This window comes from Lonchura striata, chromosome 25, assembly GCF_050655825.1.
Source record: "Lonchura striata isolate lonStrDom1 chromosome 25, ASM5065582v1, whole genome shotgun sequence".
Taxonomy (NCBI): Eukaryota; Metazoa; Chordata; class Aves; order Passeriformes; family Estrildidae; genus Lonchura; species Lonchura striata.
In genome coordinates this window covers 4,442,470-4,467,060 of record NC_140727.1, presented here as the reverse complement: position 1 = coordinate 4,467,060, position 24,591 = coordinate 4,442,470, and the positions used below count along the sequence as shown (strand labels likewise).

General features: G+C 59.5%; 1 protein-coding gene across 3 annotated transcripts in view; it reads right to left on the bottom strand.

Moving 5' to 3' along the window:
• The window catches only part of GATAD2B (GATA zinc finger domain containing 2B), a 31,102-nt gene extending 6,805 nt beyond the window's left edge, over window positions 1-24,297 (bottom strand). The window contains exons 1-10 of one of the 3 annotated variants that reach the window (XM_077789417.2): window positions 24,131-24,297; window positions 9,316-9,645; window positions 7,559-7,688; window positions 7,257-7,388; window positions 6,972-7,103; window positions 6,230-6,400; window positions 4,356-4,671; window positions 2,946-3,148; window positions 1,082-1,192; window positions 785-902 (exon numbers count right to left, since the gene is read on the bottom strand). In XM_077789417.2, coding sequence (XP_077645543.1) covers window positions 785-902; window positions 1,082-1,192; window positions 2,946-3,148; window positions 4,356-4,671; window positions 6,230-6,400; window positions 6,972-7,103; window positions 7,257-7,388; window positions 7,559-7,688; window positions 9,316-9,644 — 1,642 coding nt within the window. In that variant the 5' untranslated portion in view covers window position 9,645; window positions 24,131-24,297. Of the gene's footprint in view, window positions 1-784; window positions 903-1,081; window positions 1,193-2,945; window positions 3,149-4,355; window positions 4,672-6,229; window positions 6,401-6,971; window positions 7,104-7,256; window positions 7,389-7,558; window positions 7,689-9,315; window positions 9,646-12,279; window positions 13,802-16,699; window positions 16,843-24,130 lie in introns of those variants that run through there. The other 2 variants (XM_077789418.2, XM_085560806.1) reach the window with 2 other exon arrangements.
• Window positions 24,298-24,591: the final 294 nt, after the last annotated feature.

Genomic DNA, 24,591 nt, shown 5'->3' with positions numbered 1-24,591 from the left:
GATCCCAGGGATCATCCCACAGAGCCCACGGATCATCCCACAGAGCCATGGATCCTCCCACAGATCCCAAGGATCATCCCACAGAGCCCATGGATCCCAGGGATCATCCCACAGAGCCACGGACCCTCCCACGGATCCCAGGGATCATCCCACAGAGCCACGGATCCTCCCACAGAGCCCACAGATCCCAGGGATCCTCCCACAGAGCCCACAGTGCCCACTGATCCTGTCCCTTCCCATGGATCCTATCCCATGGATTCCATCTCATCCCACTGATCCCATCCCATCCCACTGACCCCAGCCCTGTTCCCATCCCATCCCATCCTGCTCATCCCATCCCATCCCATCCCAGCCCACTGATCCCATCCCACTGATCCCATCCCATCCCATCCCATCCCATCCCATCCCATCCCATCCCATCCCATCCCACTGATCCCATCCCACTGATCCCATCCCACTGATCCCATCCCATCCCATCCCGTCCCATCCCGTCCCGTCTCGTCCCGTCCCGTCCCGTCCCGTCCCGTCCCGTCCCATCCCGTCCCATCCCGTCCCGTCCCGTCCCGTCCCGTCCCGTCCCGTCCCGTCCCGTCCCGTCCCGTCCCATCCCATCCCATCCCATCCCATCCCATCCCATCCCACTGATCCCATCCCACTGATCCCATCCCACTGATCCCATCCCATCCCATCCCATCCCATCCCATCCCATCCCATCCCATCCCATCAATCCCATCCCGCTGACCCCAGCCCCGTTCCCGGCCCTCCCGAGGCGGCGGGGCCGTACCCGGCATTCCCAGGAGCCCTCCGGCCACGGAGAGCTGCGGGGCCTGGGCGAAGTTGGAGAGCATGGAGCGGGCCGAGGTGGGAATCCCGCGCTGGAGGCTGCTCTGGGGCTGCGGGGCCTGCGGGCACGGGCACGGCGTTGGGATGGCGCCGGCACGGGCACGGGCACGGCGTTGGGATGGCGCCGGCACGGGCACGGGCACGGGCACGGCGTTGGGATGGCGCCGGCCCGTCCCCTCGCCCCGCTACCCCGTTATTATCCCGCTGTTATCCCGCTGTTATCCCGCTGTTATCCCACCTGCCGGAGCGTGTGGTGCCGCAGGATCCCGTCCTGTTTGCCGACGCTGGGCACGGCGGGCGCGGCCGTGGGCGACAGCGCTGCCTGCTGCTGCAGCCGCTGCTCGATCTCCTGCGGGAACAGCGCCCGATTGTCCTCGGGAACGCCGGGCAGCGCCCACGGGAACGCCGGGCAGCGCCCACGGGAACGCCGGGCAGCGCCCACGGGAACGCCGGGCAGCGCCCACGGGAACGCCATCCCATCGATCCCCAGTGAGAATGCCACCCACTCGATCCCACGGGAATGCCATCCCATTGTTCCCACCCGCTCAATCCCACAGGAATGCCACCCCATCAATGCCCACGGGAATACCACCCCACTCAGTTCTTCAGGAATGGCAACCTGACTGGTGATGGGATGAGTGGGATGGGGTCAATGGGAACAATGGGATGGGATCAATGGGATGGGATCAATGGGATGGGAATAATGGGAACAATGGGATGGGATCAATGGGAACAATGGGATGGGATCAATGGGATGGGAATAATGGGAACAATGGGATGGGATCAATGGGATGGGAATAATGGGAACAATGGGATGGGATCAATGGGAACAATGGGATGGGATCAATGGGATGGGATCAATTGGATCAGTGGGATGGGATCAATGGGATGGGATCAATGGGATCAATGGGATGGGATCAATGGGATCAGTGGGATGGGATCAATGGAAATAATGGGATGGGATCAGTGGGAACAATGGGATGGGACCAATGGGATTGAATCCATGGGATGGGACCAATGGGCTGGAGTGGGACAGGGCGGTGTGGGATGGTGTGGGATGGCTGGGATGGGATGGGGATAATGCAATGGGATGGGACGGGGTGGTTTGGAATGGCTGGGATGGGATGGGGATAACACGATGGGATGGGACGGGACAGTGTGGGATGGTTTGGGATGGTTTGGAATGGGATGGGGATAACGCAATGGGATGGGACGGGGCGGTGTGGGATGGTTCGGGATGGTTTGGGATGGTTGGGATGGGATGGGGATAACGCGATGGGATGGGACGGGGCGGTGTGGGATGGTTTGGAATAGCTGGGATGGGATGGGGATAACGCAGTGGGATGGGACAGGGCGGTGTGGGATGGTTCGGGATGGTTTGGAATGGGATGGGGATAACGCAATGGGATGGGACGGGGCGGTGTGGGATGGTTCGGGATGGTTTGGGATGGGGATAACGCAGTGGGATGGGACAGGGCGGTGTGGGATGGTTTGGGATGGCTGGGATGGGATGGGGATAATGCAGTGGGATGGGACGGGGCGGTGTGGGATGGTTCGGGATGGTTTGGGATGGGATGGGGATAACACGATGGGATGGGACGGGGCGGTGTGGGACGGTTTGGAATGGGATGGGGATAACGCAGTGGGATGGGACGGGGCGGTGTGGGATGGCTGGGATGGGATGGGGATAACGCAATGGGATGGGACGGGGCGGTGTGGGATGGTTCGGGATGGTTTGGGATGGGATGGGGATAACACGATGGGATGGGACGGGGCGGTGTGGGATGGTTTGGAATGGCTGGGATGGGATGGGGATAACGCAATGGGATGGGACGGGGCGGTGTGGGATGGTTCGGGATGGTTTGGAATGGCTGGGATGGGATGGGGATAATGCAGTGGGATGGGACGGGGCGGTGTGGGATGGTTTGGGATGGTTTGGGATGCGATGGGGATAACACGATGGGATGGGACGGGGCGGTGTGGGATGGTTTGGGATGGTTTGGAATGGGATGGGGATAACGCAGTGGGATGGGACGGGGCGGTGTGGGACGGTTCGGGATGGGCTGAGCCTGCTGGAAGGGGCCGTGCCGGGCGCTCCCGACCTGCTCCTGCTGCAGGGCCTTGACGAAGGCGTTCTTGAGGCGATTCGTGTGCTCGGCCTTGAGCGCCTTCTTCTGGTTGGAGGTCTGGCACTGCTCGCACAGGATGCGCCCGCCCTTCTCCTGCTTCCAGTGCGGCGTGAAGTCGGTGCGGCACTGCGCGCACACGAACGGCTCCACGCGCGGCACCGCCGGGGCGCTCTTCCCTGCAAGGCACCGGCACGGCCCCCTCAGCACCGGCCACGGCGGCCCAAAATCCCCACCGAGACCGCCAAAAACTGGGCGGGGATACGGAAGAGTTTGGCCAAAATGGCGCCAAACGGTCAAAATCCTGAAAATTTGGTCTAAAATGACACGAGTCTGATTTGAAATCCTGTGAACCTGTTCAAAACCTTCGAATCCACCCCAAAATTTCACAGCTTCCCCCCAAAAGCCCCACCATCTCCATCCGTAACCCTTCCAAGCACCCTCCAAATCCCACAACTTTGCCCCAAAGACTTTACCCTAAACCCCAGAACTTCACCCTAAACACCACAAATTTGTCCTAAACCCCACAGCTTCACCCTAAACCCCACAACTTTACCCTCAACCCCACAACTTTACCCTAAACCCCACAAATTCACCCTAAACCCCATGAATTCACCCTAAACCCCATGAATTCACCCTAAACCCCACAACTTCACCCTAAACCCCACAACTTCTCCTTAAACCCCACAACTTTACCCAGAACCCCACAACTTCACCCTAAACCCCATTAATTCACCCTAAACCCCACAACTTCATTCTAAACCCCACACCCTTACCCTAAACCCCATGAATTCACCCTAAACCCCACGAATTCACCCTAAACCCCACAACTTCTCCTTAAACCCCACAACTTTACCCTAAACCCCACAAATTCACCCTAAACCCCATGAATTCACCCTAAACCCCACACCCTTACCCTAAACCCCATAAATGCACCCTAAACCCCACAAATTCACCCTAAATCCCATAAATTCACCCTAAACCCCACAAATTCACCCTAAATCCCATAAATTCACCCTAAACCCCACAAATTCACCCTAAACCCCATTAATTCACCCTAAACCCCACAAATTCACCCTAAATCCCATAAATTCACCCTAAACCCCACAAATTCACCCTAAACCCCATTAATACACCCTAAACCCCACAACTTTACCCTAAACCCCACAAATCCACCCTAAACCCCATGAATCCACCCTAAACCCCACAAATTCACCCTAAACCCCACAAATCCACCCTAAACCCCACAAATCCACCCTAAACCCCATAAATCCACCCCAAACCCCACAAATCCACCCCAAACCCCACATCCTCATCCCGAAACGCCACGAATCGTGCCCGGAGCCCCCGGAGCCCCCGGAGCGGCCGGAGCCGGCGGACAATGACCTTGGCTGTCGATGACGCTCTGCACCACCTCCTCCAGCCCCACCATGTAGATGAACTCGCTGTTGGCCGCGCTGGGCAGGAAGTGCAGCAGCGGCGCCGGCGGCTTGGGCGGCGGGATCTCCAGCAGCGTCTTCTCCAGCTGCTTGCGGAGCGCCAGCTTGGCGGCCGCCTGGGAGTTGGCGGCGTCGGAGAGGGCGCTGGGGCTGGGGAGAGGGGAGGAGACGCGGGCCACCGAGCCCGGCTGCATGTGCGACGCGAGGTTCATGTAGATGGCGGAGGACGACGAGCGCTGGCACGGCACCGAGGAGCCGGATTGCTGCGGAGGAGACGGGATCAGGGCGGGAGTTTGGGATTTTGGGAGTGCCAGGAGCGCCGGGCTCATGGAGCAGGGCCTGGGCAACCCTCGGAGTGCCGGGAGCGGGGACACAAGGGCTGGGAATTTTGGAGGGGAGGCGTGAGCGGGGGTGGTTGTGGGGTGGAGGTGGTGAAAACCAGTCCAGACCAGTGAAAATTGGTACAAAGCAGCGCTCGAAATAGGGCTCAACCAGATCCAACTGGCCCGAACCAGTAGGAACCGGTAAAAAACGAATGCAAACCAGTGCAAACCAACCAGTGCCCAGGCAGCCCAAACCAGTGCCCAGACAATCCAAATCAGTGAAAACCAGTCCAAACCAGCGCCCAAGCAGTCCAAACCAATGCCAAGCCAATCCACACCAGTGCCAAACCAGCCCAAACCAATGCCCAGCCAGCCCAAACCAATGCCCAACCAGCCCAGACCAGTGCCCAGCCAGCCCAGACCAGTGTGCAACCAGCCCAAACCAATGCCCAGGCAGCCCAAACCAGCCCAAACCAATACCAAGCCAATCCACATCAGTGCCAAACCAGCCCAAACCAATGCCCAGCCAGCCCAGACCAATGCCCAGCCAGCCCAAACCAATGCCAAGCCAATCCACACCAATGCCCAACCAGCCCAAACCAGTGTCCAGCCAGCCCAAACCAGTGCCCAGCCAGCCCAGACCAATGCCCAGCCAGCCCAAACCAGCCCAAATCAATGCCAAGCCAATCCACACCAGTGCCCAACCAGCCCAAACCAGTGTCCAGCCAGCCCAAACCAGCCCAGACCAATGCCAAGCCAATCCACACCAATGCCAAGCCAATCCACACCAGTGCCCAGCCAGCCCAAACCAGTGCCCAGCTGGCCCAAACCAATGCCCAGGCAGCCCAAACCAGCCCACACCAATGCCAAGCCAATCCACACCAGTGCCCAGCCAGCCCAAACCAGTGCCCAGCCAGCCCAGACCAGTGCCCAGCCCGCCCAGACCAGTGTGCAACCAGCCCAAACCAATGCCCAGGCAGCCCAAACCAGCCCAAATCAATGCCAAGCCAATCCACACCAGTGCCCAACCAGCCCAAACCAGTGCCCAACCAGCCCAGACCAGCCCAGACCAATGCCAAGCCAATTCACACCAATGCCAAGCCAATCCACACCAGTGCCCACCCGGCCCAAACCAGTGCCCAGCTGGCCCAAACCAATGCCCAGGCAGCCCAAACCAGCCCACACCAATGCCAAGCCAATCCACACCAGTGCCCAACCAGCCCAAACCAATGACCAACCAGCCCAGACCAGTGCCCAGCCAGCCCAGACCAGTGTGCAACCAGCCCAAACCAATGCCCAGGCAGCCCAAACCAGCCCAAACCAATGCCAAATCAATCCACACCAGTGCCCAACCAGCCCAAACCAATGACCAACCAGCCCAGACCAATGCCCAGGCAGCCCAAACCAGTGCCCAGCCGGCCCAAACCAGTGCCCAGCCGGCCCAGAGCCGTGCCCAGCCGGCCCAGAGCCGTGCCAGGCAGCCCGAGCAGCGACCCACCGGCTGGTAGTTGATGGCAGGGCTCATCCCGGGCGTGGAGCTGCGGACCAGGCCGGGTTTCTGGGGCCCGCGCTGGCCCTGGAGCTGGGCGGGGCTGGGGGCGATGACGCGCTGGGACATCAACATGTGGGGCAGGGCTGAGCTGGCGGCCGAGCGGATCACGCTGTGGCCCTGCCAGGGAATCCACCGGGAATCAGGGAATCAGATCCCGCACCACAGCCCTCGCCACCCCTCCCAGGGCTCCCGGAGCTCAGTGACAAACTCCGAGAAAAGTGAGGGAAACCTGGAGCATCGATGCCTTGATCCACGGAATTCCTGCTTATCCAGAATCCCAGTTAGCCTCTAATGCCCCAAAATCACTTTTCCCCAGGCTGTCCTGGATTTTATAGGATTTTGGCCTTTTCTCCTGCTCAAGCTGGCACATCCCTATTTCCCATGGAAGGCTGGAATTGATGCGTGGTCCAGGAGAGAGGCAGAAATCCATGGAGCAAACACTTCCAGGGGCTTTTCCTCTGGGAGCAGCAGGAAGGCCTTGGGGAATTCCCACCTCCAGGTGGGACACCGGAATTTCAGAGGATCATGGAACACCCAGTTCCACAAGGATCACTGAGCCTAACTCCTGACAAACCCAAATCCAACCCCAAGGAACTGAGGGAATTCCCCCGCCTCTCGGGAAAAACCCCTCAGCTCTTTGTGCACCCCCTAAAAATTGGCATTTTCCAGGAGAAACGGGAATGCTCACCTGTAATGTCCTTAAATTCTGCGGCTCCACCCCCTGAGCTCCGGGCCGGGAGGGGATCTTGGACAGGCCCTGCTGCCCGACGTGGGCGGGGGACGGCTGCACGATGGACGCGGCGTTCTGGACAACGGGAGTCTGGGGAGGCAGGAGGGAGATCCAGGATCAGCACTGGGAGTGGGAATCCAGGGGCAGAGCTGTGCGTTTGTGTCCCTGGAGTTGGGGATTGGAGAGGGAATCCCACGGGAGGACTGGAGGCTCCGTGTCCTCCCCTTCCCTCCCAGCCCTCACCTTCTGCACCACGTTTTCCTTCTGGAGTTGGCTCTGCCGCAGCTTCTTCAGGAGCACCAGCCGGGCCTCCTCCAGCCGCAGCTCATCCCGGAGCTGCTTGATCAGCTGCTGCCGCTCCTCCAGGCTCTTCCCCTGGGAAACGCCGGGCACAGCGTCAGCAAGGGAGAGGGGGGAAGCCAAATCCAAATCCAAGCGGGAATTTGGACCACAGGTGCACCTGGAATTTGCTGAGAAACGCCCTAAATCCTTCACCCCCCGCCTCGCCCCGCGCCTTTCCCGGGATGGAATTCCCGTTCCCTCACCTTGAACATCTCCAGGTTGGCCGCCTTGAGCCGCTCCTCCATGCGGGAGCTGGAGCGGGGGCTGGAGGCCTCGTTGTCCGACAGCACGATGATGTCCGGCGACGGGGTCAAGCGGCCCCGGTCCTGGTCACTGTGGGGGAAAGGAATCCGGGTGAGCTGGGAATCTGGGATTTGGGGAGCCCCACCGAGCCAGCAATGTGGGATTTTGGGGATCCCCCTCATTCCAGCACGGATCCGGAGCGGCGCGGCTCCCCTGGACACCGGGAGGGAAGGGCTCCCTCAAAAGCACTCCCTCACCCCTCAGGAGTGCAAATCCCACCTGGGAACCAGGTGGGAATCAGGAGCGTGTCCTGGTGCTGGGATGGGAGGGAATGGCAGGGATATCCAGCCTGGAATCGCTCGTTCTCACTGCGGTGGAGAAGGGGCCGAGCTCCCCCCGTTAATGGCACCGCTCCAAGCCTATCCCAACCCAAATGTGCTGGAGAAACCCATTCCAGAAAGGAAAACCTGCATGAAAATCCAACTGATCCAGCACCGGGACACCAAAGGAGCAGCAGGGAAGAGAAATAAACCAAAAATCAGCAGTGGAGCCCAGCAGGATCCAGGCAGGATCATCCTGGCAAAGGGGACTCCAAGAAAAGCCCTTTGCTACCCTGGATTTCACTCCTGCTGCGGGAGAGCCTTGGAAAACTGTGGGATAATCCAGCTCAGAGGCAATTCCGGCTCCCTGGAAGGTCCCTGGAGCGAGGGGAGACCGTGGAATGTCTCATCCCAAACTGTGAGCTCTGAACACCCGGAGGGAGCCCAGAGCCGAATCCGGCTCCCAGGTTTGGCTGCTCCGAGGGCGGGAAGATGATCCAAGCTGGGATTGCCTTCATCTCCCAAACATTCCAGCTGCTTTTGTGGATATTCCAAAGCAGCAGGGCACGGAGCTGCCCCTGCTCCAGCAGAGAAATTCCAGAGCATCCCAAGGACAAGGAGCCGGTGGGAGCACATCCAGGAATTCCAAACTGGGCTGGCACATCGGGAATAATGCTGCAGGAGCATCCGGATACATCCAGGCTGGATTCCTGACATTCCACCAGGGGAATAAGGCAGAGCCAGAGTCCAAATCCAAGAGGGAAAACGGAGCCATCCATGAGGAATCACCAATTTTTGCATTTCCTTTGTCCAGGGAAGAGCAGAATTCCAACAGAATCACTGGAGGAGGAGCCACAGCGAGGGAGGCAGGTAGAGGTGAGGAGAGGTGGAGCACATTCCCAAGGAAAATCCAGGAAAATGAGACATTCCCAGTCCCACTTCTCAACTCAGAGTAGAATATTCCCGCCTCTTTCCAGGGCTGATTTCCTGATCCGAGTATCCGTGTGCGATGCTGGTGCCCCACTGGGTAAGCTCATATTGCACAATATCCAAGGAATTCCACCCAGGATGCAGCCCACGACTCCACACTCGGAGCAGGACCCTTCAGGAACACCTCCCACTACCCCAGGCTGCTCCAAGCTTTGTCCATCCTGGCCTCAGACACTTCCAGGGATGAGAAATCCCCAAATCCCAGGACAACCTGTGCCACCAGCACAGGGAACGATTCCTTCCTGATTCCTTCCCGCTATCCCACCTGCCCTCTGTCCGTGGGAAGCCGCTCCCTGTCATCCCACCGTTCCCCCCAGCTCTCAGCCTCTCCAGGACCCCCCAAATCCCATTTAACTCCCACGCCGGCTCCTCCCGCCCCGCCAGAGCTCGGAATTGCCGGCACCCACCTCCTCCTGGCGCTCATGTCCACGGGCTCGTCGTTGATGTTCTCCTTGCCGGGCCGGGCCGCGCTCCGCCCGTCGCCGTGGGGCCGCAGGCTCCCGTTGAGCTTCTCCTCGTAGCCCTTGATCCCGTCCGGCTTCACCGGGAGCTCGTGGGGCACCTCCAGCCCCGCCAGGTCCTTGCGCTTGAGCAGAGCCAGCATCTTCAGCCTCTCCATGGCCTCGTGTCCCTCCATCTTCAGCCGCTTGGCCAGGACGTCCTCGCGCTCCTCCGCCGGCTCCAGGCTCCGCTTGAGCAGGTTCAGGCGCAGCGCGTCCTCCGTCATCCGGTCCATCCTGAGGGACAGGGACACTGTCAGTGCCAAGGAGCCCGGTGAATCCCCCCGGATCCCCCCCGGGCTCAGCTCGGCTCCCTCGGGGAGCTCCGATCTCCTCACAGAGCTCCGAGCTCTCGGAGAGATCCAATCTCCTCATGGAGCTCTAACCTCTTAGAGAGCTCCAACCTCCTCATGGAGTTCCAAAGCCTTGGAGAGCTCCGATCTCCTCATGGAGCTCCAAAGCTTTGGAGAGCTCCCATCTCCTCATGGAGCTCCAACCTCTTAGAGAGCTCCGACCTCACAGAGCTCTGAGCTCTTGGAGAGCTCCAATCTCCTCATGGAGCTCTAACCTCTTAGAGAGCTCCGACCTCCTCATGGAGCTCCGAGCTCTTGGAGAGCTCCAATCTCCTCACAGAGCTCCAAAGCCTTGGAGAGCTCCAATCTCCTCACAGAGCTCCAAAGCCTTGGAGAGCTCAAATCTCCTCACAGAGCTCCAAAGCCCTGGAGAGCTCCAATCTCCTCATGGAGCTCCAAAGCCTTGGAGAGCTCCAATCTCCTCATGGAGCTCCAACCTCACAGAGCTCCGAGCTCTTGGAGAGCTCCAATCTCCTCACGGAGCTCCAACGCCTTGGAGAGCTCCAATCTCCTCACAGAGCTCCAAGCTCTTGGAGAGCTCCAATCTCCTCATGGAGCTCCAAAGCCTTGGAGAGCTCAAATCTCCTCACAGAGCTCCAAAGCCCTGGAGAGCTCCAATCTCCTCATGGAGCTCCAACCTCTTAGAGAGCTCCGACCTCACAGAGCTCCGAGCTCTTGGAGAGCTCCAATCTCCTCACGGAGCTCCAACGCCTTGGAGAGCTCCGATCTCCTCATGGAGCTCCGACCTCTTAGAGAGCTCCAACCTCACAGAGCTCCAAGCTCTTAGAAAGCTCCAATCTCGTCATGGAGCTCCAAAGCCTTGGAGAGCTCAAATCTCCTCACGGAGCTCCAAAGCCCTGGAGAGCTCCAATCTCCTCATGGAGCTCCAACCTCTTAGAGAGCTCCAACCTCACAGAGCTCCGAGCTCTTGGAGAGCTCCAATCTCCTCACGGAGCTCCAAAGCCTTGGAGAGCTCCCATCTCCTCATGGAGCTCTGACATCTCAGAGAGCTCCAACCTCACAGAACTCCGAGCTCTTGGAGAGCTCCCATCTCCTCACGGAGCTCCAACGCCTTGGAGAGCTCCGATCTCCTCATGGAGCTCCAAAGCTTTGGAGAGCTCCCATCTCCTCACGGAGCTCCGACCACCCCAGTCCCCACCCAGGTCAGGAGCTTCCCCCTCTGTAAGGCCCTGAAATCCTGGAGAATGGCAGCACGATCCCTCCTTTGGGATTAAACCCCACGGATGCGGCTCAGCAAGGAAGGGGGTCTGGGATGAGCCCCCTGGAGAGCCCTGGAACGCCAGGAAATCCCCCACCACGTGGATTTCCAGGCAGGAATGCTCAGCAGCTCCGGGGATGGAGGTTTGGGCAGCTCCATCCCCGCCCTCCCACCTCTCCGGCTGCCCCGCCTCAGCTCCAGGTGCAGGAATGCCCTCTGGAAAACAGGCGGGAGCCGCAGAGCCCATCCCAACCCCATCCCAGGCCTGGAGCCCATCCCAACCCCATCCCAGGCCTGGAGCCCATCCCAACCCCATCCCAAGCCTGGAGCCCATCCCAACCCCATCCCAGGCCTGGAGCCCATCCCAACCCCATCCCAGGCCTGCTCCCAGGCTGATAAGGAACCAGCTCCACCTGCAAACCAGCTGGGCGAGGCCTTTCCCTGCGGAGCAGGGCCGGGGACCAGGACAGACACCTGGGGAATGGGTGGGAATTCCACGTGGCCGGCTCGGGAACACCGGGAATTCCTTGCTCCGCAGGGAACAGAGAGAGTCCCCGCTGAGGGCGGCCGGGTCCCGGGCACCGGGAGCTGCCCCACGCCTGCCCGGCCCCGAGTCAATCCCGGGATAAACCTTCCCCTGAGCCAAGCTGCCGCCAGGAGGAGGCTCTGGCTCGGGTACAAATCCCCGGGATGACGCGTCCGTCCGTCGGCACACGAGTTCAGCTCCCACTGGAGACAGCAGGAGCGGGGGAGGGCAGCAGGAAAACGGACGGAAATCCCAAATATGACCTGCGAGAAAAGGCGGACGGAGCCTCCAAGGGAGCACCGAGGGCTCTTCCCTACCTGCTCGTCCCGTCTCTCCGCACGTCTCCCAAATTTAGCCCGGCAAGCCGGGACAGGCCGCGGGAGCTGCTCCCGCCCCCGTCCCGCAGGAGTGACCCCGGGGGGATCGGGGATGTTCCAGACACCCCGGGAGCGCTGGGAGCCGCGCCCGGCGCTGCGGCGGAGCCGCCGGGAGCGCGGCCAGGAACGGCTCACGGCTGCTCCCGACACAGAGGAGGAGGAGGGAGCAACATCCCACGGGACGAGAGCTCCCCACGGACAGCCGAACTGAGCACGGAGCCGGGATCCAGCAGGGAGATCCGGGATCTCTTGGACCAGCTTCCTGCTCGTCCTCTCCCCGGGGAGGAAGGAGCCCGCAGGAATTCCAGAGACCCCCCCAGCCCCTGCTCCATCACCAAGGTGGTCCCAAGGGCTGCTTCTCCTCTGGTATTCCAAACAAATCCAAAGTGCCCTTACCGGGAATGGGGCCCACCACTATTTAATCCACTCCAGAGGTTTTCCAGGCTCAGCCAGATCCAATAAAAATTAAATTAGGCTTCGGATTCCATACTGAATGGGGCCCTTTGGCTGGAGGGGGAAGGGGAGGATCCACTGGGAATTTCCAGGGGAGAGCTCCTGATTCCATCCAGAAATCCGCAGCAAAGACCAGGAACGATTCCAATCCCAGGAATTGGTCTGGAGGTCGGAGAGGCGGGAGGCTCCGTGCCGGCCCCGCTCCGGTCTCGGCACATCCCAAACCGGATCATCCGGCCCCGCCGCCCTCCGGCACAGCCCCCGGGGATCCGGCACGTCCCAGGGAACAGCCTCGGCCTCTCCCTTCAGCTTCACCAAAAAAAATCCTCCTCACTGGAACCAAATTCCCAAGTGGTGGCAAAACTCGTGGAAAACAGGAGCTAAATCCACGGTGTGCCTCCGACCGGGATCATCCCTGGGAGCACCTTCCCTGAGTGCCTGGAAACAGGAACCTGGAGCCGGGGGAGAGGCAGAATTCCAGAGGCTGCCGGAGTGGGATGAGCAGGGTGGGCTGGCCCGGCCTTGGAACGCGTTCCAGGAATCCCGGCCTCGCTCCGTCCCGACGGCGATTCCCAGCCCTCCGTGGGGACGCTGCTCCTCGGCACGTTCCGCTGGCTCCGGGCGCTCCTCCTGCTCCCAAGGGCCCGGCAGGATCGGTTTGGTGCTCGCAGACAAACGAAGCAGCGCCTCGTTTTCCATGGATATTGGATGCGGCGCCCACAGGGAAAAAAATCCAACCAAAAAAAACCAAAAAAAAACCAAAAAAAACCCAAAAAAAAACTCCTCAGCGGGAGGATTTGAAAGGCTGGAACGAGCGAGTTGGGCCGAAAGAAGGAATATTCCAGGAAGAAGTGGGAATATCCAGGGAGAGATGCAGCCAGGAGGGAAAATATCCCGGGATTTCCCGATGGAATCCAGAACCAAGGCTTGGCAGCATCAGGAGTTCATTCCAGCCGGAGTTTATCCAGGGAGGTCCCAGCCCCTTCCCAGCCTCCCTGCAGGGTTTTCCGTTGGGTCAATCCCCACGTTGGTCTTCCAGCCCCAATTCCCAGCCTCGGAGCCTCCAGAGCTCATGGAGGGGCTGTAATTCCTGATCCAGCAGCAGGAATGATCCCTGATCCTCCAGGAACGATCCCTGATCCTCCAGGAACGATCCCTGATCCACAAGGAGTGATCCCTGACCCCCACGAGGGATCCACGTCTCCCCACTTCCACGAGGTCTCCCCAGCACCCTCTGGTTTCCCAACCCCGCTCCAGCAGCGCCGGAATTCCGCCGGGGCCGAGGTGGATCCCTGGGATCCAGGGCAGCGAGGATGGGAAATCAGGGATAAACCAGCCCAGCTGCTCCTTGGGAAGCCTCTGGTATTCCTGCAGCGGGCTCAGGGGACCCAGAGCATCCCCCAGTTTCCATTTGGGGCTGGAATTCCAGAATTAATCCCAGGAAAGACCCAGAATCCAAACCCAACGTGACCCCTGATGCTCCACGGGGCATCCAACCCTGGAGCCAAGGTGCTCCGAGCGGCTCCAGCTCCATCCCGGCCGCTCCAAACCCAGGACATCACCCGGATGTGCGACTGATGGAACAAAACCCGTTCAAATCCAACTAAAATCCCGTTTTCCCGGGATCAGGGAGCAGGCACCGCCGAGATCCAACTCCTGCAGCTCACCTGGGCGTGCTCCCGCCGCCCGAACCCCCCCCCCGAATCCCAGGATTGCGGCGATCCCGTGGGAAATCCACAGGGCTGGCTCCTCATCCGGAGCCGTCCGGCTGGAATCCTGCTCCGGGGGCTTCCCGGCGCCCGGCACGAGGCGGCTCCGATTCCATCTGGGCTCGGCACATCCCGGCGTCGGCGTCGTAAAACGCGTTCCGGCACGGAACACAAAATGGCTGGCTCCCAGGGCGAGCATTCCCAAGGAACGCCAGGAAAAGGATAATCACCGAAAAAGGTCATTAGGATTTAACGGCTCGGCGGCCGGGAGCGGGATCCGGAGCGGGATCCGGGAACGCCGCTGGAAAGGGAAGGGAAAAAGGCTCCACGGCTGGACAAAAACCGTGCTGCTGCCAGTCCTGCTGCTCCGGGACGTGGCCAGGAATCCCGAGGAGCGCCCGGCTCCGGCTCCGTGCAGGAATCCTGAGCAGGTAAGGGAGGCTGGGGGCGGCCGGCGGAGATTTCCTCCGGGCTTAAAGCGACGCCAGAAAAGCCCCAAAACGGCCCCGGAGCCACCCCAGCACCCACAGGGACACGGCTGCTCCCGGGAGGGAAAGGGAACGGGAATACGGCCGAAGATTTGGGAAGATAAACGGAAGGGTCGGGATGGGAGCGGGCACCGGGATGTGGCAGAGGGGGAATTCCTACGGAGCAGACTGCTCCAGGAGTTCTGCTGCTCCCAAATCCCTGCGTGGGGACACCTGTCCCTGCTCCGACACGCCGGCGCCAGACTCTGCACCCCCCGATTCCCGATCTTCCAGACCCTGGATCCTCCAGACCCTGGATTCTGGATCTCCCAGACCCTGCACCCCCCAATTCCCGATCTCCCAGACCCTGGATCCCCCCAGTTCCGAATCTCCCAGACCCTGGATCCTCCAGACCCTGGATTCTGGATCTCCCAGACCCTGGATCTCAGATCTCCCAGACCCTGCACCCCCCAATTCCCGATCTCCCAGACCCTGGATCCTCCAGACCCTGGATTCTGGATCTCCCAGACCCTGCACCCCCTGATTCCAGATCTCCCAGACCCTGGATCCTCCAGACCCTGGATTCTGGATCTCCCAGACCCTGGATCTCAGATCTCCCAGACCCTGCACCCCCCGATTCCAGATCTCCCAGACCCTAGATCCCCCCAGTTCCGAATCTCCCAGACCCTGGATCCTCCAGACCCTGGATTCTGGATCTTCCAGACCCTGGATCTCAGATCTCCCAGACCCTGCATCCCCCTGATTCCAGATCTCCCAGACCCTGGGGATCCCCTCAATTCCGGATCCCCCAGACCCTGGATATTCTGGATCTCCTAGACCCTGGATCCCCCAAATCCTGGATTCCGGATTTCCCAGACCCTGGATCTCCTGGATTCCAGATCTCCCAGATCCTGGATCTCACTGATTCCAGATCTCCCAGACCCTGGATCCCCCCAGTTCCGAATCTCCCAGACCCTGGATCCCCCAAATCCTGGATTCCGGATTTCCCAGACCCTGGATCTCCTGGATTCCAGATCTCCCAGACCCTGGATCCCCCCAGTTCTGGATCTCCCGGACCCTGGATCTCCCGGACCCTGGGTCTCCCAGACTCTGGATCTCCCCAATTCTGGATCTCCCAGACCCTGGATCCCCCCAGTTCTGGATCTCCCAGACTCTGGATCTCCCAGACTCTGGATCTCCCAGACCCTGGGTCTCCCAGACTCTGGATCTCCCCAATTCTGGATCGCCACCACCAGCTCGGACATCCCCAGATTCTGCAAGTCCGGGTCAAGTACAAAACTAACAATGGGAAGCAGGAAAAGCAGGGAAGGAGGAGAATCCTCCCTCCCAAAACGAGCTTCCCTTCCCTCCTGAGTTTGTGTTCTTGTCCGACTCCGTTTCTCGGGAGCGGGAAATGCCGGTGCAGTGTCCGGGCCTCACACCTCCTCCCACCCCAGGATTTTTGGGATGTGGGAGGAGAGCAGAATTCCAGAACCTGCTTCATGCCCTGAAATGGGGGGGAAAGCCCTGAAAACTCCACAAAGTCTGGAAGAGAGATAAAAAATTCCAGGGGATCCGGCTGGGACGGCCCGTTTTGGGAAAAGCCAGCCGGAAAACGCTCTGGGAAGATAAAATCCAACAAAAAATGATGGGATGGAAGGTGGGGGGGGGGAGGGAGCGCCCGGCCCCGGCCCCCTCCCCATCCGGGATGACGCAGACTTCCCAGGCTTCCTTATATAACGCTTCCCGATTTCCTCGACTGCGGGCGCTGCCTTTGTGCGGCTCCGGCGGGCCATCGATCACCAACGAATAACCCGATCGATAACTCGATCGATCACCACCGGGAACGGGGCGGCGGGGGTGGGCGTGACACGGATCCCAGGCACCGTTACTCCCGCTATTTTGGTATTTTTGTCAGCCCCTCCAGGGAGGGTGGGATCGGAGCATTCCGGAATAGAACAGCGATAGTGGGAGCATGGATGAGGTGGGGAAGGAAGGGGGAAAAGGAATCACGGATCCCAGCACCAGCCAGCGCTCGTTTCCTCCTTAAAACACTCCCTGCACACACTCCCGTCCCGCTGCCAAAAAACACAATAATAATAAAAAAAAACCCAACAAAAAGCAGCAGCGGACGCAAAGCTGCCCTTTTGTCCGGGCGGGGACGGTGCCGCAGCGGCGGATACTCACAGGTCCGGTGGTGCCGCTGCCCGGAGGAGCCGAGGGGGCGCGGGGGCGGCAGGGCCGGGCGGCGGCCGGGGCCGGGCAGGGCCCGGCGCTCCATCGCCCGCGGAGCCGCCGGAGCCGGAGCCGCGCTCCGAGCGGGCCCGTCCCTGCCAATCATGCGCGTTCTGTTTTATTAAACAAAAGAAAAGGGGGGATGCTGACTTTTTTTCCCATCATGCCTCGCAGGGTAGGGAAAAAGGGAAGGGAGGGAAAAAGGAGGGAAAAGGGAAAAAAAAAAAAAAAGGGGATTTAAAAAAAAAAAAAAAATTTAAATTTTTTTTTTTTTTTTTTTTTGGGAAAAAGGAGGGAAAAGGAAAAAAAAAAAAGGGAATTTAAAAAAAAAAAAAATTTAAATTTTTTTTTTTTTTTTTGGGAAAAAGGAGGGAAAAGGAAAAAAAAAAGGGGATTTTAAAAAAAAAAAAAATTTAAATTTTTTTTTTTTTTTTTGGGAAAAAGGAGGGAAAAGGAAAAAAAAAAAGGGAATTTAAAAAAAAAATTTAAATTTTTTTTTTTTTTTGGAAATGAGGAAAAAAATTAACTCGCTCCCCACCACCAAAAAAAAAAAAAAAAAAAAAATTCCGGTCGCGAGTGGTTTGGCACCTCCCGATGTGGAAGTGGCTCTGGATTTTGGGGGGGGGGTTAATTTTTCCTGGGATTTCGGCGCTCCGCGGCCGCCCCCTCCCCCCGCTCCTGGCCCCCCGCCAAACTTTGTCTTCATTCATGGAAGCGCCTTCCCTCCCCTGGAATTTTAACTGTTTCCCTCCCAAAAAACAGCGTCGGGGCCGCCGCGAGCCGGGATCCGCCCCTCCCATTCCCAAAAAAAAAAAAACCGCGGCCCGAGGTTGGATCCGGCGGCGGAGCAGCCGGGCAGGAGAGGATGCGGAGGGATCCGGGAATGAACCGGGAACGAACCGGGAACGAACCGGGAATGAACCGGGAACGAACCGGGAATGAACCGGGAGCGAACCGGGAATGAACCGGGAACGAACCGGGAATGAACCGGGAACGAACCGGGAATGAACCGGGAACGAACCGGGAATATGAACCGGGAACGAACCGGGAATATGAACCGGGAATGAACCGGGAATGAACCGGGGGACCCCAGGATCCGGGAATGTGCTGAGGGATCCCAGGGAATGAGCAGAGGGATCCGGGAATGTGCTGAGGGATCCCAGAGAATGTGCCAAGGGATCCAGGAATGAACCAAGGGATCCCAGAGAATGTGCCCAGAAATCCCAGGGAATGAGCAGAGAGATCCCAGAGATCCCAGGGAATGAGCAGAGAGATCCCAGAGATCCCAGGGAATGAGCAGAGAGATCCCAGAGATCCCAGGGAATGAGCAGAGAGATCCCAGGGAATGAGCAGAGAGATCCCAGAGATCCCAGGGAATGAGCAGAGAGATCCCAGAGATCCCAGGGAATGTGCACAGGGATCCCAGGGAATGTGCTGAGGGATCCAGGGGATGGAGAATCCCAGGGATGGAGAATCCCAGGGATGGAGAATCCCAGGGATGGAGAATCCCAGGGATGGAGAAACCCTGGGATGGAGAATCCCAGGGATGGAGAAACCCTGGGATGGAGAATCCCAGGGATGGAGAATCCCAGGGATGGAGAATCCCAGGGATGGAGAACCCCGGGGATGGATAAACCCAGGGATGGAGAATCCCAGGGATGGATAAATCCAGGGATGGAGAATCCCAGGGATGGATAAATCCAGGGATGGAGAATCCCAGGGATGGATAAACCCTGGGATGGAGAATCCCAGGGATGGAGAAACCCTGGGATGGAGAACCCCAGGGATGGAGAATCCCAGGGATGGAGAATCCCAGGGATGGATAAACCCTGGGATGGAGAATCCCGGGGATGGAGAATCCCAGGAGATGGAAAATGCAGTTTTACACTAAAACACGGCAGATTGAGACGGGATATTGGGAATTCCTTAGCCAAAGGAATATCCTGCCCTTATTCCAGCACTCCCTATGAGGGCGGGGCGGTCCTGGCACGGGTTATCCTGGGAATCTGAGGCTGCCCCATCCCTGGAAGTGCTCAAGGCCAGGCTGGACAGGGCTTGGAGCAGCTGGAAGGTGTCAGATTCCCCCACAACACCCCCATAATCCCATAATCCCCAACATCCACGGCTTCATTCCACCCCTGAGGTGAGGAAGTCTGGGAATTCCGTAGCATTCCAGCACTGGAACCCCCAGTTTGTCTTTATTGGATAAAACGGAACAATTTGGTTTCCAAAGGGGGAAAGGATTAATTAGCTTTAATTGCATGCTCGTTTCCATGGATTTATCAGCTAATGAGGGGGTGGGATGGGCCCTGGGATGATTTATTCCAGGCTGCGTCCATGGAAAACGCAGAGGGCACAGGAGAGCAGCAAATTCCTTTATTTCTCCATTCCCTGCTTTTTCAGGAGCATTCCAGACCCTTCCATCCCTGTTTTTGCTGGTGGGGATTCGGGAAGGGATGAAATCCTTCCCAGCACTCCCGGGGAGGTTGATCCCTCCCATCCCTGCTCCGGTCTTCCCAACGGATCCTCCCGGCCAGGATGGGGAAAGAAAGCGCTAAAACATCGTTTAATGGGATTTGGGGGTTTTTCCCTATGGATCCATTCCCTGGGAGCTTCTGCTTCCAGGCTGAAAAGGTCTTTGAGGAAGTGTCCGGCCAGAGCTCCTCCTATCCCAAATCCAAAGGATCCCTGGATCTTCTTCCCCACTGGTGAGAGAACAGAGAATTCCTGGATCCAATTCCCTCCTCCCAAACCGACGGCACCGGCGCCATCCCGACCCGGCCTCGCGCCGACACCGCGCCCTCGGGAAGAGATTCTGGAAAACTGGAGGATGGCTAAGCAGGGAAAGGGACGATTTTTCCCCAAATTGCCATCCAGAGGGAATCCAAAGCTGGCTGATCTCCACGGAAGGAGGTTCCACCACAAACTCAACGCGGCCCAAGGATTGCCATGGGAAGGTGGGAATCCATGATCCCATTCCTACGGATTCATCCCCCCCAAGCTGGGATGAACCCCTCCAGAACGAGTCCTTTGCCCGATGGGAATTCGGGATTCCCATCCCAGCGCTATCCCAAAGCACAGCGAGGCCATTCCCACCCACATCCAGCAGCTCCAACTTCCCAGCCCAGCACTTCCAGCGAGGAAATCGGGATTTCCTCAACCTTTCCATTGGAAAAGCAGGCCTGGGAGTCTGCCCGCTCTTCCAGCCCGCGGCAGCGTCATTCCGAACGCTCCAGCCACGGATCCCGAGGCGGGATTTGCAGGAATTCTCGCAAGGAACAACCAACCAGCCTTGGGAATGCCCCCATCGCACCAGGAGGTGTTGGAATTTGCCACGGCTCCAAGATTTAACTGGAATCCAGGACTTAATAAAGAGCAAAATGCACCAAGTTTGGCGTTACTCAAGAAGGGCCACGGGACAGGTTTGGAATTCCCTGGAATTCTGCGTCGCTCCGATCGCCGCCTTTTCTCTCAGAACTCCCCACTGCGGAGGCAGCGCGGATGCTGGGATGTGTCTGAGGAGCAGGGAAATTCCTCACGGACACGGGAGGGGCTCCTCCACCTGCACCCCTCCTCTTTGAGGTGGGTTGGAACTGGGAGCAAACTGGGAACAGCCCAGATTCCCAACCCATCCTTCAGCCAAAGGCCCAACCTGCAGGAATTCCCGGAGCACCGACCTTAAAATTCCCTGGGGGCCGTGGATCCTGCGGGAAACAGCCCAAGCAGGTTTTCCAGCCAGGCCCTCCCTAAAAACCAGGATTTGGGGAGCGCACCTGGAGGGCTGCTCCTGGAGTCTGGGGAATTTTAGGTGGATTTTGGGGAACTTCTTGCTCGCAACCGACTGGGAATGCAAAAATGGATCCTGGGATGGACGACAAGGAGCAGCCTCCCCTTCCCACAGGGACACACGGCTTCGGCTCAGTCTCATCCCAAAAAACTCCAGGATTCCTGCATCCATCTTCGGAGGCTCCATGAAAGTGGAGCCCAAATTTTATTGGGAAGAACACACCAAGCGTGGAAAACGCACACAAATCCAACCCTTCCCACCACCCGCCCCAAGGAACCGGCGCCGATTCCGTCGGGATTCCGAAATGGGACAATTTCAGGATTCAGCCCCAAAATCCGTGCTCAGACCTCATCGAGTGGAATCTACGGAGCAGGGCTGGGACAGCATGGATGCAATAAGGAGCCATGGAAATAAAACCCGGCCTCCTCGGGGCTAATTTTAGGCTTGGAAGCGCCGCTCCCAACACCCTCCGGATTCCAAAGGCTGGTGCTGCTCTTCAGAGGGATTTCAGGCATATTCCAGATCCCCCCCATCCCGAATGCCCGGCTAGGATTGCCCGTCCGAGGGGCAGAGACAAAGCACTGGGACCTGAAGGGGAGAGTTATCCCCTTCCCCCAGCCCATCCCGAATCCGCCAGCGCCGGGAAGCGCCGCGTTCCCGGGAAAATCACGGGAATAAAGAAAGAACCAAGCCCGGCGCCGCTGCTTCTTCCTGACCCGCTTCCCACGGATCGGGACCAGCTCCCCCAGCTCTGTGCCAGCACCAGTGACGTTTCTTTGGGCACTTTTTGGCCCAAAAAGCCAAAGCTGGCGGGATGGGGCGCGGTGCCCGCTCGGATTCGGCGGGACACGGCAGGGCAGCTCCGTCCCGGGAATGGGCCGGGATATCCCTGAACATTCCCGGTGTCCTGCTGGAGGGAGCACCCGGAGCTGTTAAAGCACCGCAGAGGAGCCAGGCTGGCAGGGCTGGGATTGCCCAGCCTGGAAAAGGGAAGATCCGGGGAGACCTCGGAGCAAAGTGGGAACGGCTTGGAGGTGGGAAAGGGGAGATGGAGGTGGGATATTGGGAAGAAATTCAGGTGCTTCCCAACACGTCCCATCCCAGCATCCCGAGATGCTGCAGAATATCCCGAAAAACCTGGGAAAGAGCCTAAAAATATCCTGAAAAACCTGGGAAAGAGCCTCAAGCACCAACACAGCCGTGGCAAACACAACCCCAGCCGCCATCCGGGGCTGCGCTCCCAGGACTGCGGAGCAGAATTCCAAGATCCGTGCGAAACCCAAACCCACACCAGGAACGCTGATGGAGCGAGGAACACTTTCCTACTGGATACAGAATGGAAAACTGTCAGTGAATGGGAAATAATCAGGGAAAAAGCTGAAATGACTGATTTTCCTCCCATCCGGGAAATTCCTCTCCCGAGCGGCGGATCCCGAACCCCTGGGACAGGAGACTGGAGGGGAAGGTGCTTCCAAGAGGATCCCGAGTGGGATAAATCCTGCCAAGCAGGTATTGCTGCCCCGGGAACACCTGAGGGGAGGCGGGATGCTCCGAGGAGAGGACGCTGGAAGATGGATGGATGCTCCCGTCGGCGCCGGCCTCGTGACCGGGAACGGCGCCAGGCGCCGAGATCCCGACGGATCGGAGCCCTCGGATGGATCCCACGGAATTCCACCCTGGATCCCTGGCAGGGACCCCTCCGGGGATGGATACGCCGGCTCCATCTCACCCCAACAGCAACCGCAGCGTCGCGGATGTCCCAAATCCTGGCGTGTGCCAGGGTCTCCCACAGTGGGCACCCCCAATCCTTAAAACCCCTGAAATTCCCAAAAAAACCGCGGCTGCCTCTGCGATCAGCCCCAGCCCCCACCCGGGAGCACCGAGGAACAGGAGTCAAATCCTCCCACACTCCTGCCAGGAGGAGGCTGTTCCCATTCCCGTGCTCCCCCTTCCTCCTCCTCCTCCTCCTCCCGCCCGGCAGAGGCCGAGGAAGCTCCAGAAAATCAAATGGATATTAAAAATAAAACAAAATTAAATGAAATGTAAAAAAAAAAAAGATCAAAAACGCTCTGGAAAAGCCGATCGATCCCGGCGCATCCGTACGCCGCCGCTCTTCCTCCCTGCTCCCAGATTCCCAAATCTCCTCCTCCTCCTCCCTTCCCGGCAAACCTCCCCCTCCCCCCGCCATCACAGATCCCTTTTCCAGGCTCCAAGGGGAGGGGAGAGCGCCCAAACGCCTCGATTTTGGGAATGTGGGGAAGGATTCTCCTCGGGAGCACAAATCCTCATGCCTGGCAGGAGAAATCCTCTCGGATCCGCTCCTGGCAGAGGATCCAGCAGCCCAAACGTGGGTGAGGGAGGGTCCGTGCCCCTCCCCACCGCCTCAGTGCGGCGCTCCCACCCCGATCCCACCCAAAAACCGGGAAGGGGCGCGGGCAGTGCCCCCGGCTCCGCGTTATTCCAGGGATGGCGAAGTTTCCCTGCTGCTTTGGAGCCGGGGAAGCAGCACCGGGAAGCGACTGGAAGCGGGGGGGGCAGCAGGAAAAGAGGGAGAATCCCGCGGGGCGGAAATCCTGGATGAGGCCGGGAGCCGCTTCCAGCGGGGAAAGGATCGGGAAGCGCTCCCGAACCCCGGCGCGGAAACAAAGCGGGGCTCAGAGGGGGAGATCCGGGGGGCTCCCGGCATCCGCCCCCCAAATCCCACCGGGAACACCCCGGGCCGCCCCGCCCCTCCCCCGTGTTCCCGGGGGATTCCCCAGTGCTTCCCAAAATCCCGGCTGACCCCCAAAATCCTTCAGCTCTACCCCAAAAAATCCCTCAGCTCTGCTCCCAAAATCCTTCAGCTTTGCTTCCCAAAATCCCTCAGCTCTGCTCCCCAAAATCCTTCAGCTTTGCTTCCCCAAAATCCCTCAGCTCTGCTCCCCAAAATCCCTCAGCTCTGCTCCCCAAAATCCCTCAGCTCTGCTCCCCAGAATCTGAGCTCTGCCCCCCAAAATCCTTCAGCTTTGCCCCCAAAATCCCTCAGCTCTGCTCCCCAAAATCCCTCAGCTCTGCTCCCCAAAATCCTTCAGCTCTGCTCCCCCAAATCCCTCAGCTCTGCTCCCCAAAATCCCTCAGCTCTGCCCCCCAAAATCCTTCAGCTCTGCCCCCAAAATCCCTCAGCTCTGCTCCCAAAAATCCCTCAGATCTGCTCCCCAAAATCCCTCAGCTCTGCTCCCAAAAACCTTCAGCTTTGCTTCCCCAAAATCCTTCAGCTCTGCTCCCCAAAATCCCTCAGCTCTGCTCCCCAAAATCCCTCAGTTCTGCTCCCCAAAATCCCTCAGCTCTGCTCCCCAAAATCCTTCAGCTCTGCCCCCAAAATCCCTGTGCATTTCTCCCCCAAAATTCCCGAGCTCTGTCCCCAGGCCCAGCCCAGCCCGCCCGCACCCCTCGGGCTCTCCCTGCTGCCCGCAGCCCCCCCAGATCACCCCTGGGCCCCCCAAATCCGCCCTCAGCCCCCCAGAATCCACCCCCCCATCCCCCGGTCCTCCCCCCCCCTCAGCCGGGCCCTGCCCCGCCCCCGCCGGGCCCGGCCCCGCCGCCCCCGCGGGCCTCACCTGGCTCGGGGGTCGCGGGGGGCGGCGGCGGGCTCCCGGCGGGCTCCCGGCGGGTTCCCGGTGTCTCCCCGGTGTCTCCCGGCGGATCCCGGCCGTGCCGGGGGTGCCGGGCGGTCCCGGGGGTCCCGGGCCGGGCGGGCGGAGCAGACGCGGCCGCCGCCGAGCGCAACCGGCACCACCACAAACAATGCCGCTGATTGGCCGCCGCCGCCGCCGCGCCCGCCCCGCCTCCCGACCCCAGCCGCGACGCCCATTGGTGCGGCTCTCAGACTGGCAGGAGCCCTCCCCAATCGAATCGCTGCAGTTCGCTTTTATCCCGCCTAGCGCTTTTTATTGGCTGGCCCAGCAAACATTGACGCGGCGCTGCGCCAATGGGGACGCGCCGGGCTTCCCCGCGGGGCGCCTTTAATGGGTGCCCGAGTCTGAACATCCGGGTACCGCCAGCGGCGCGCGGCGGCGGC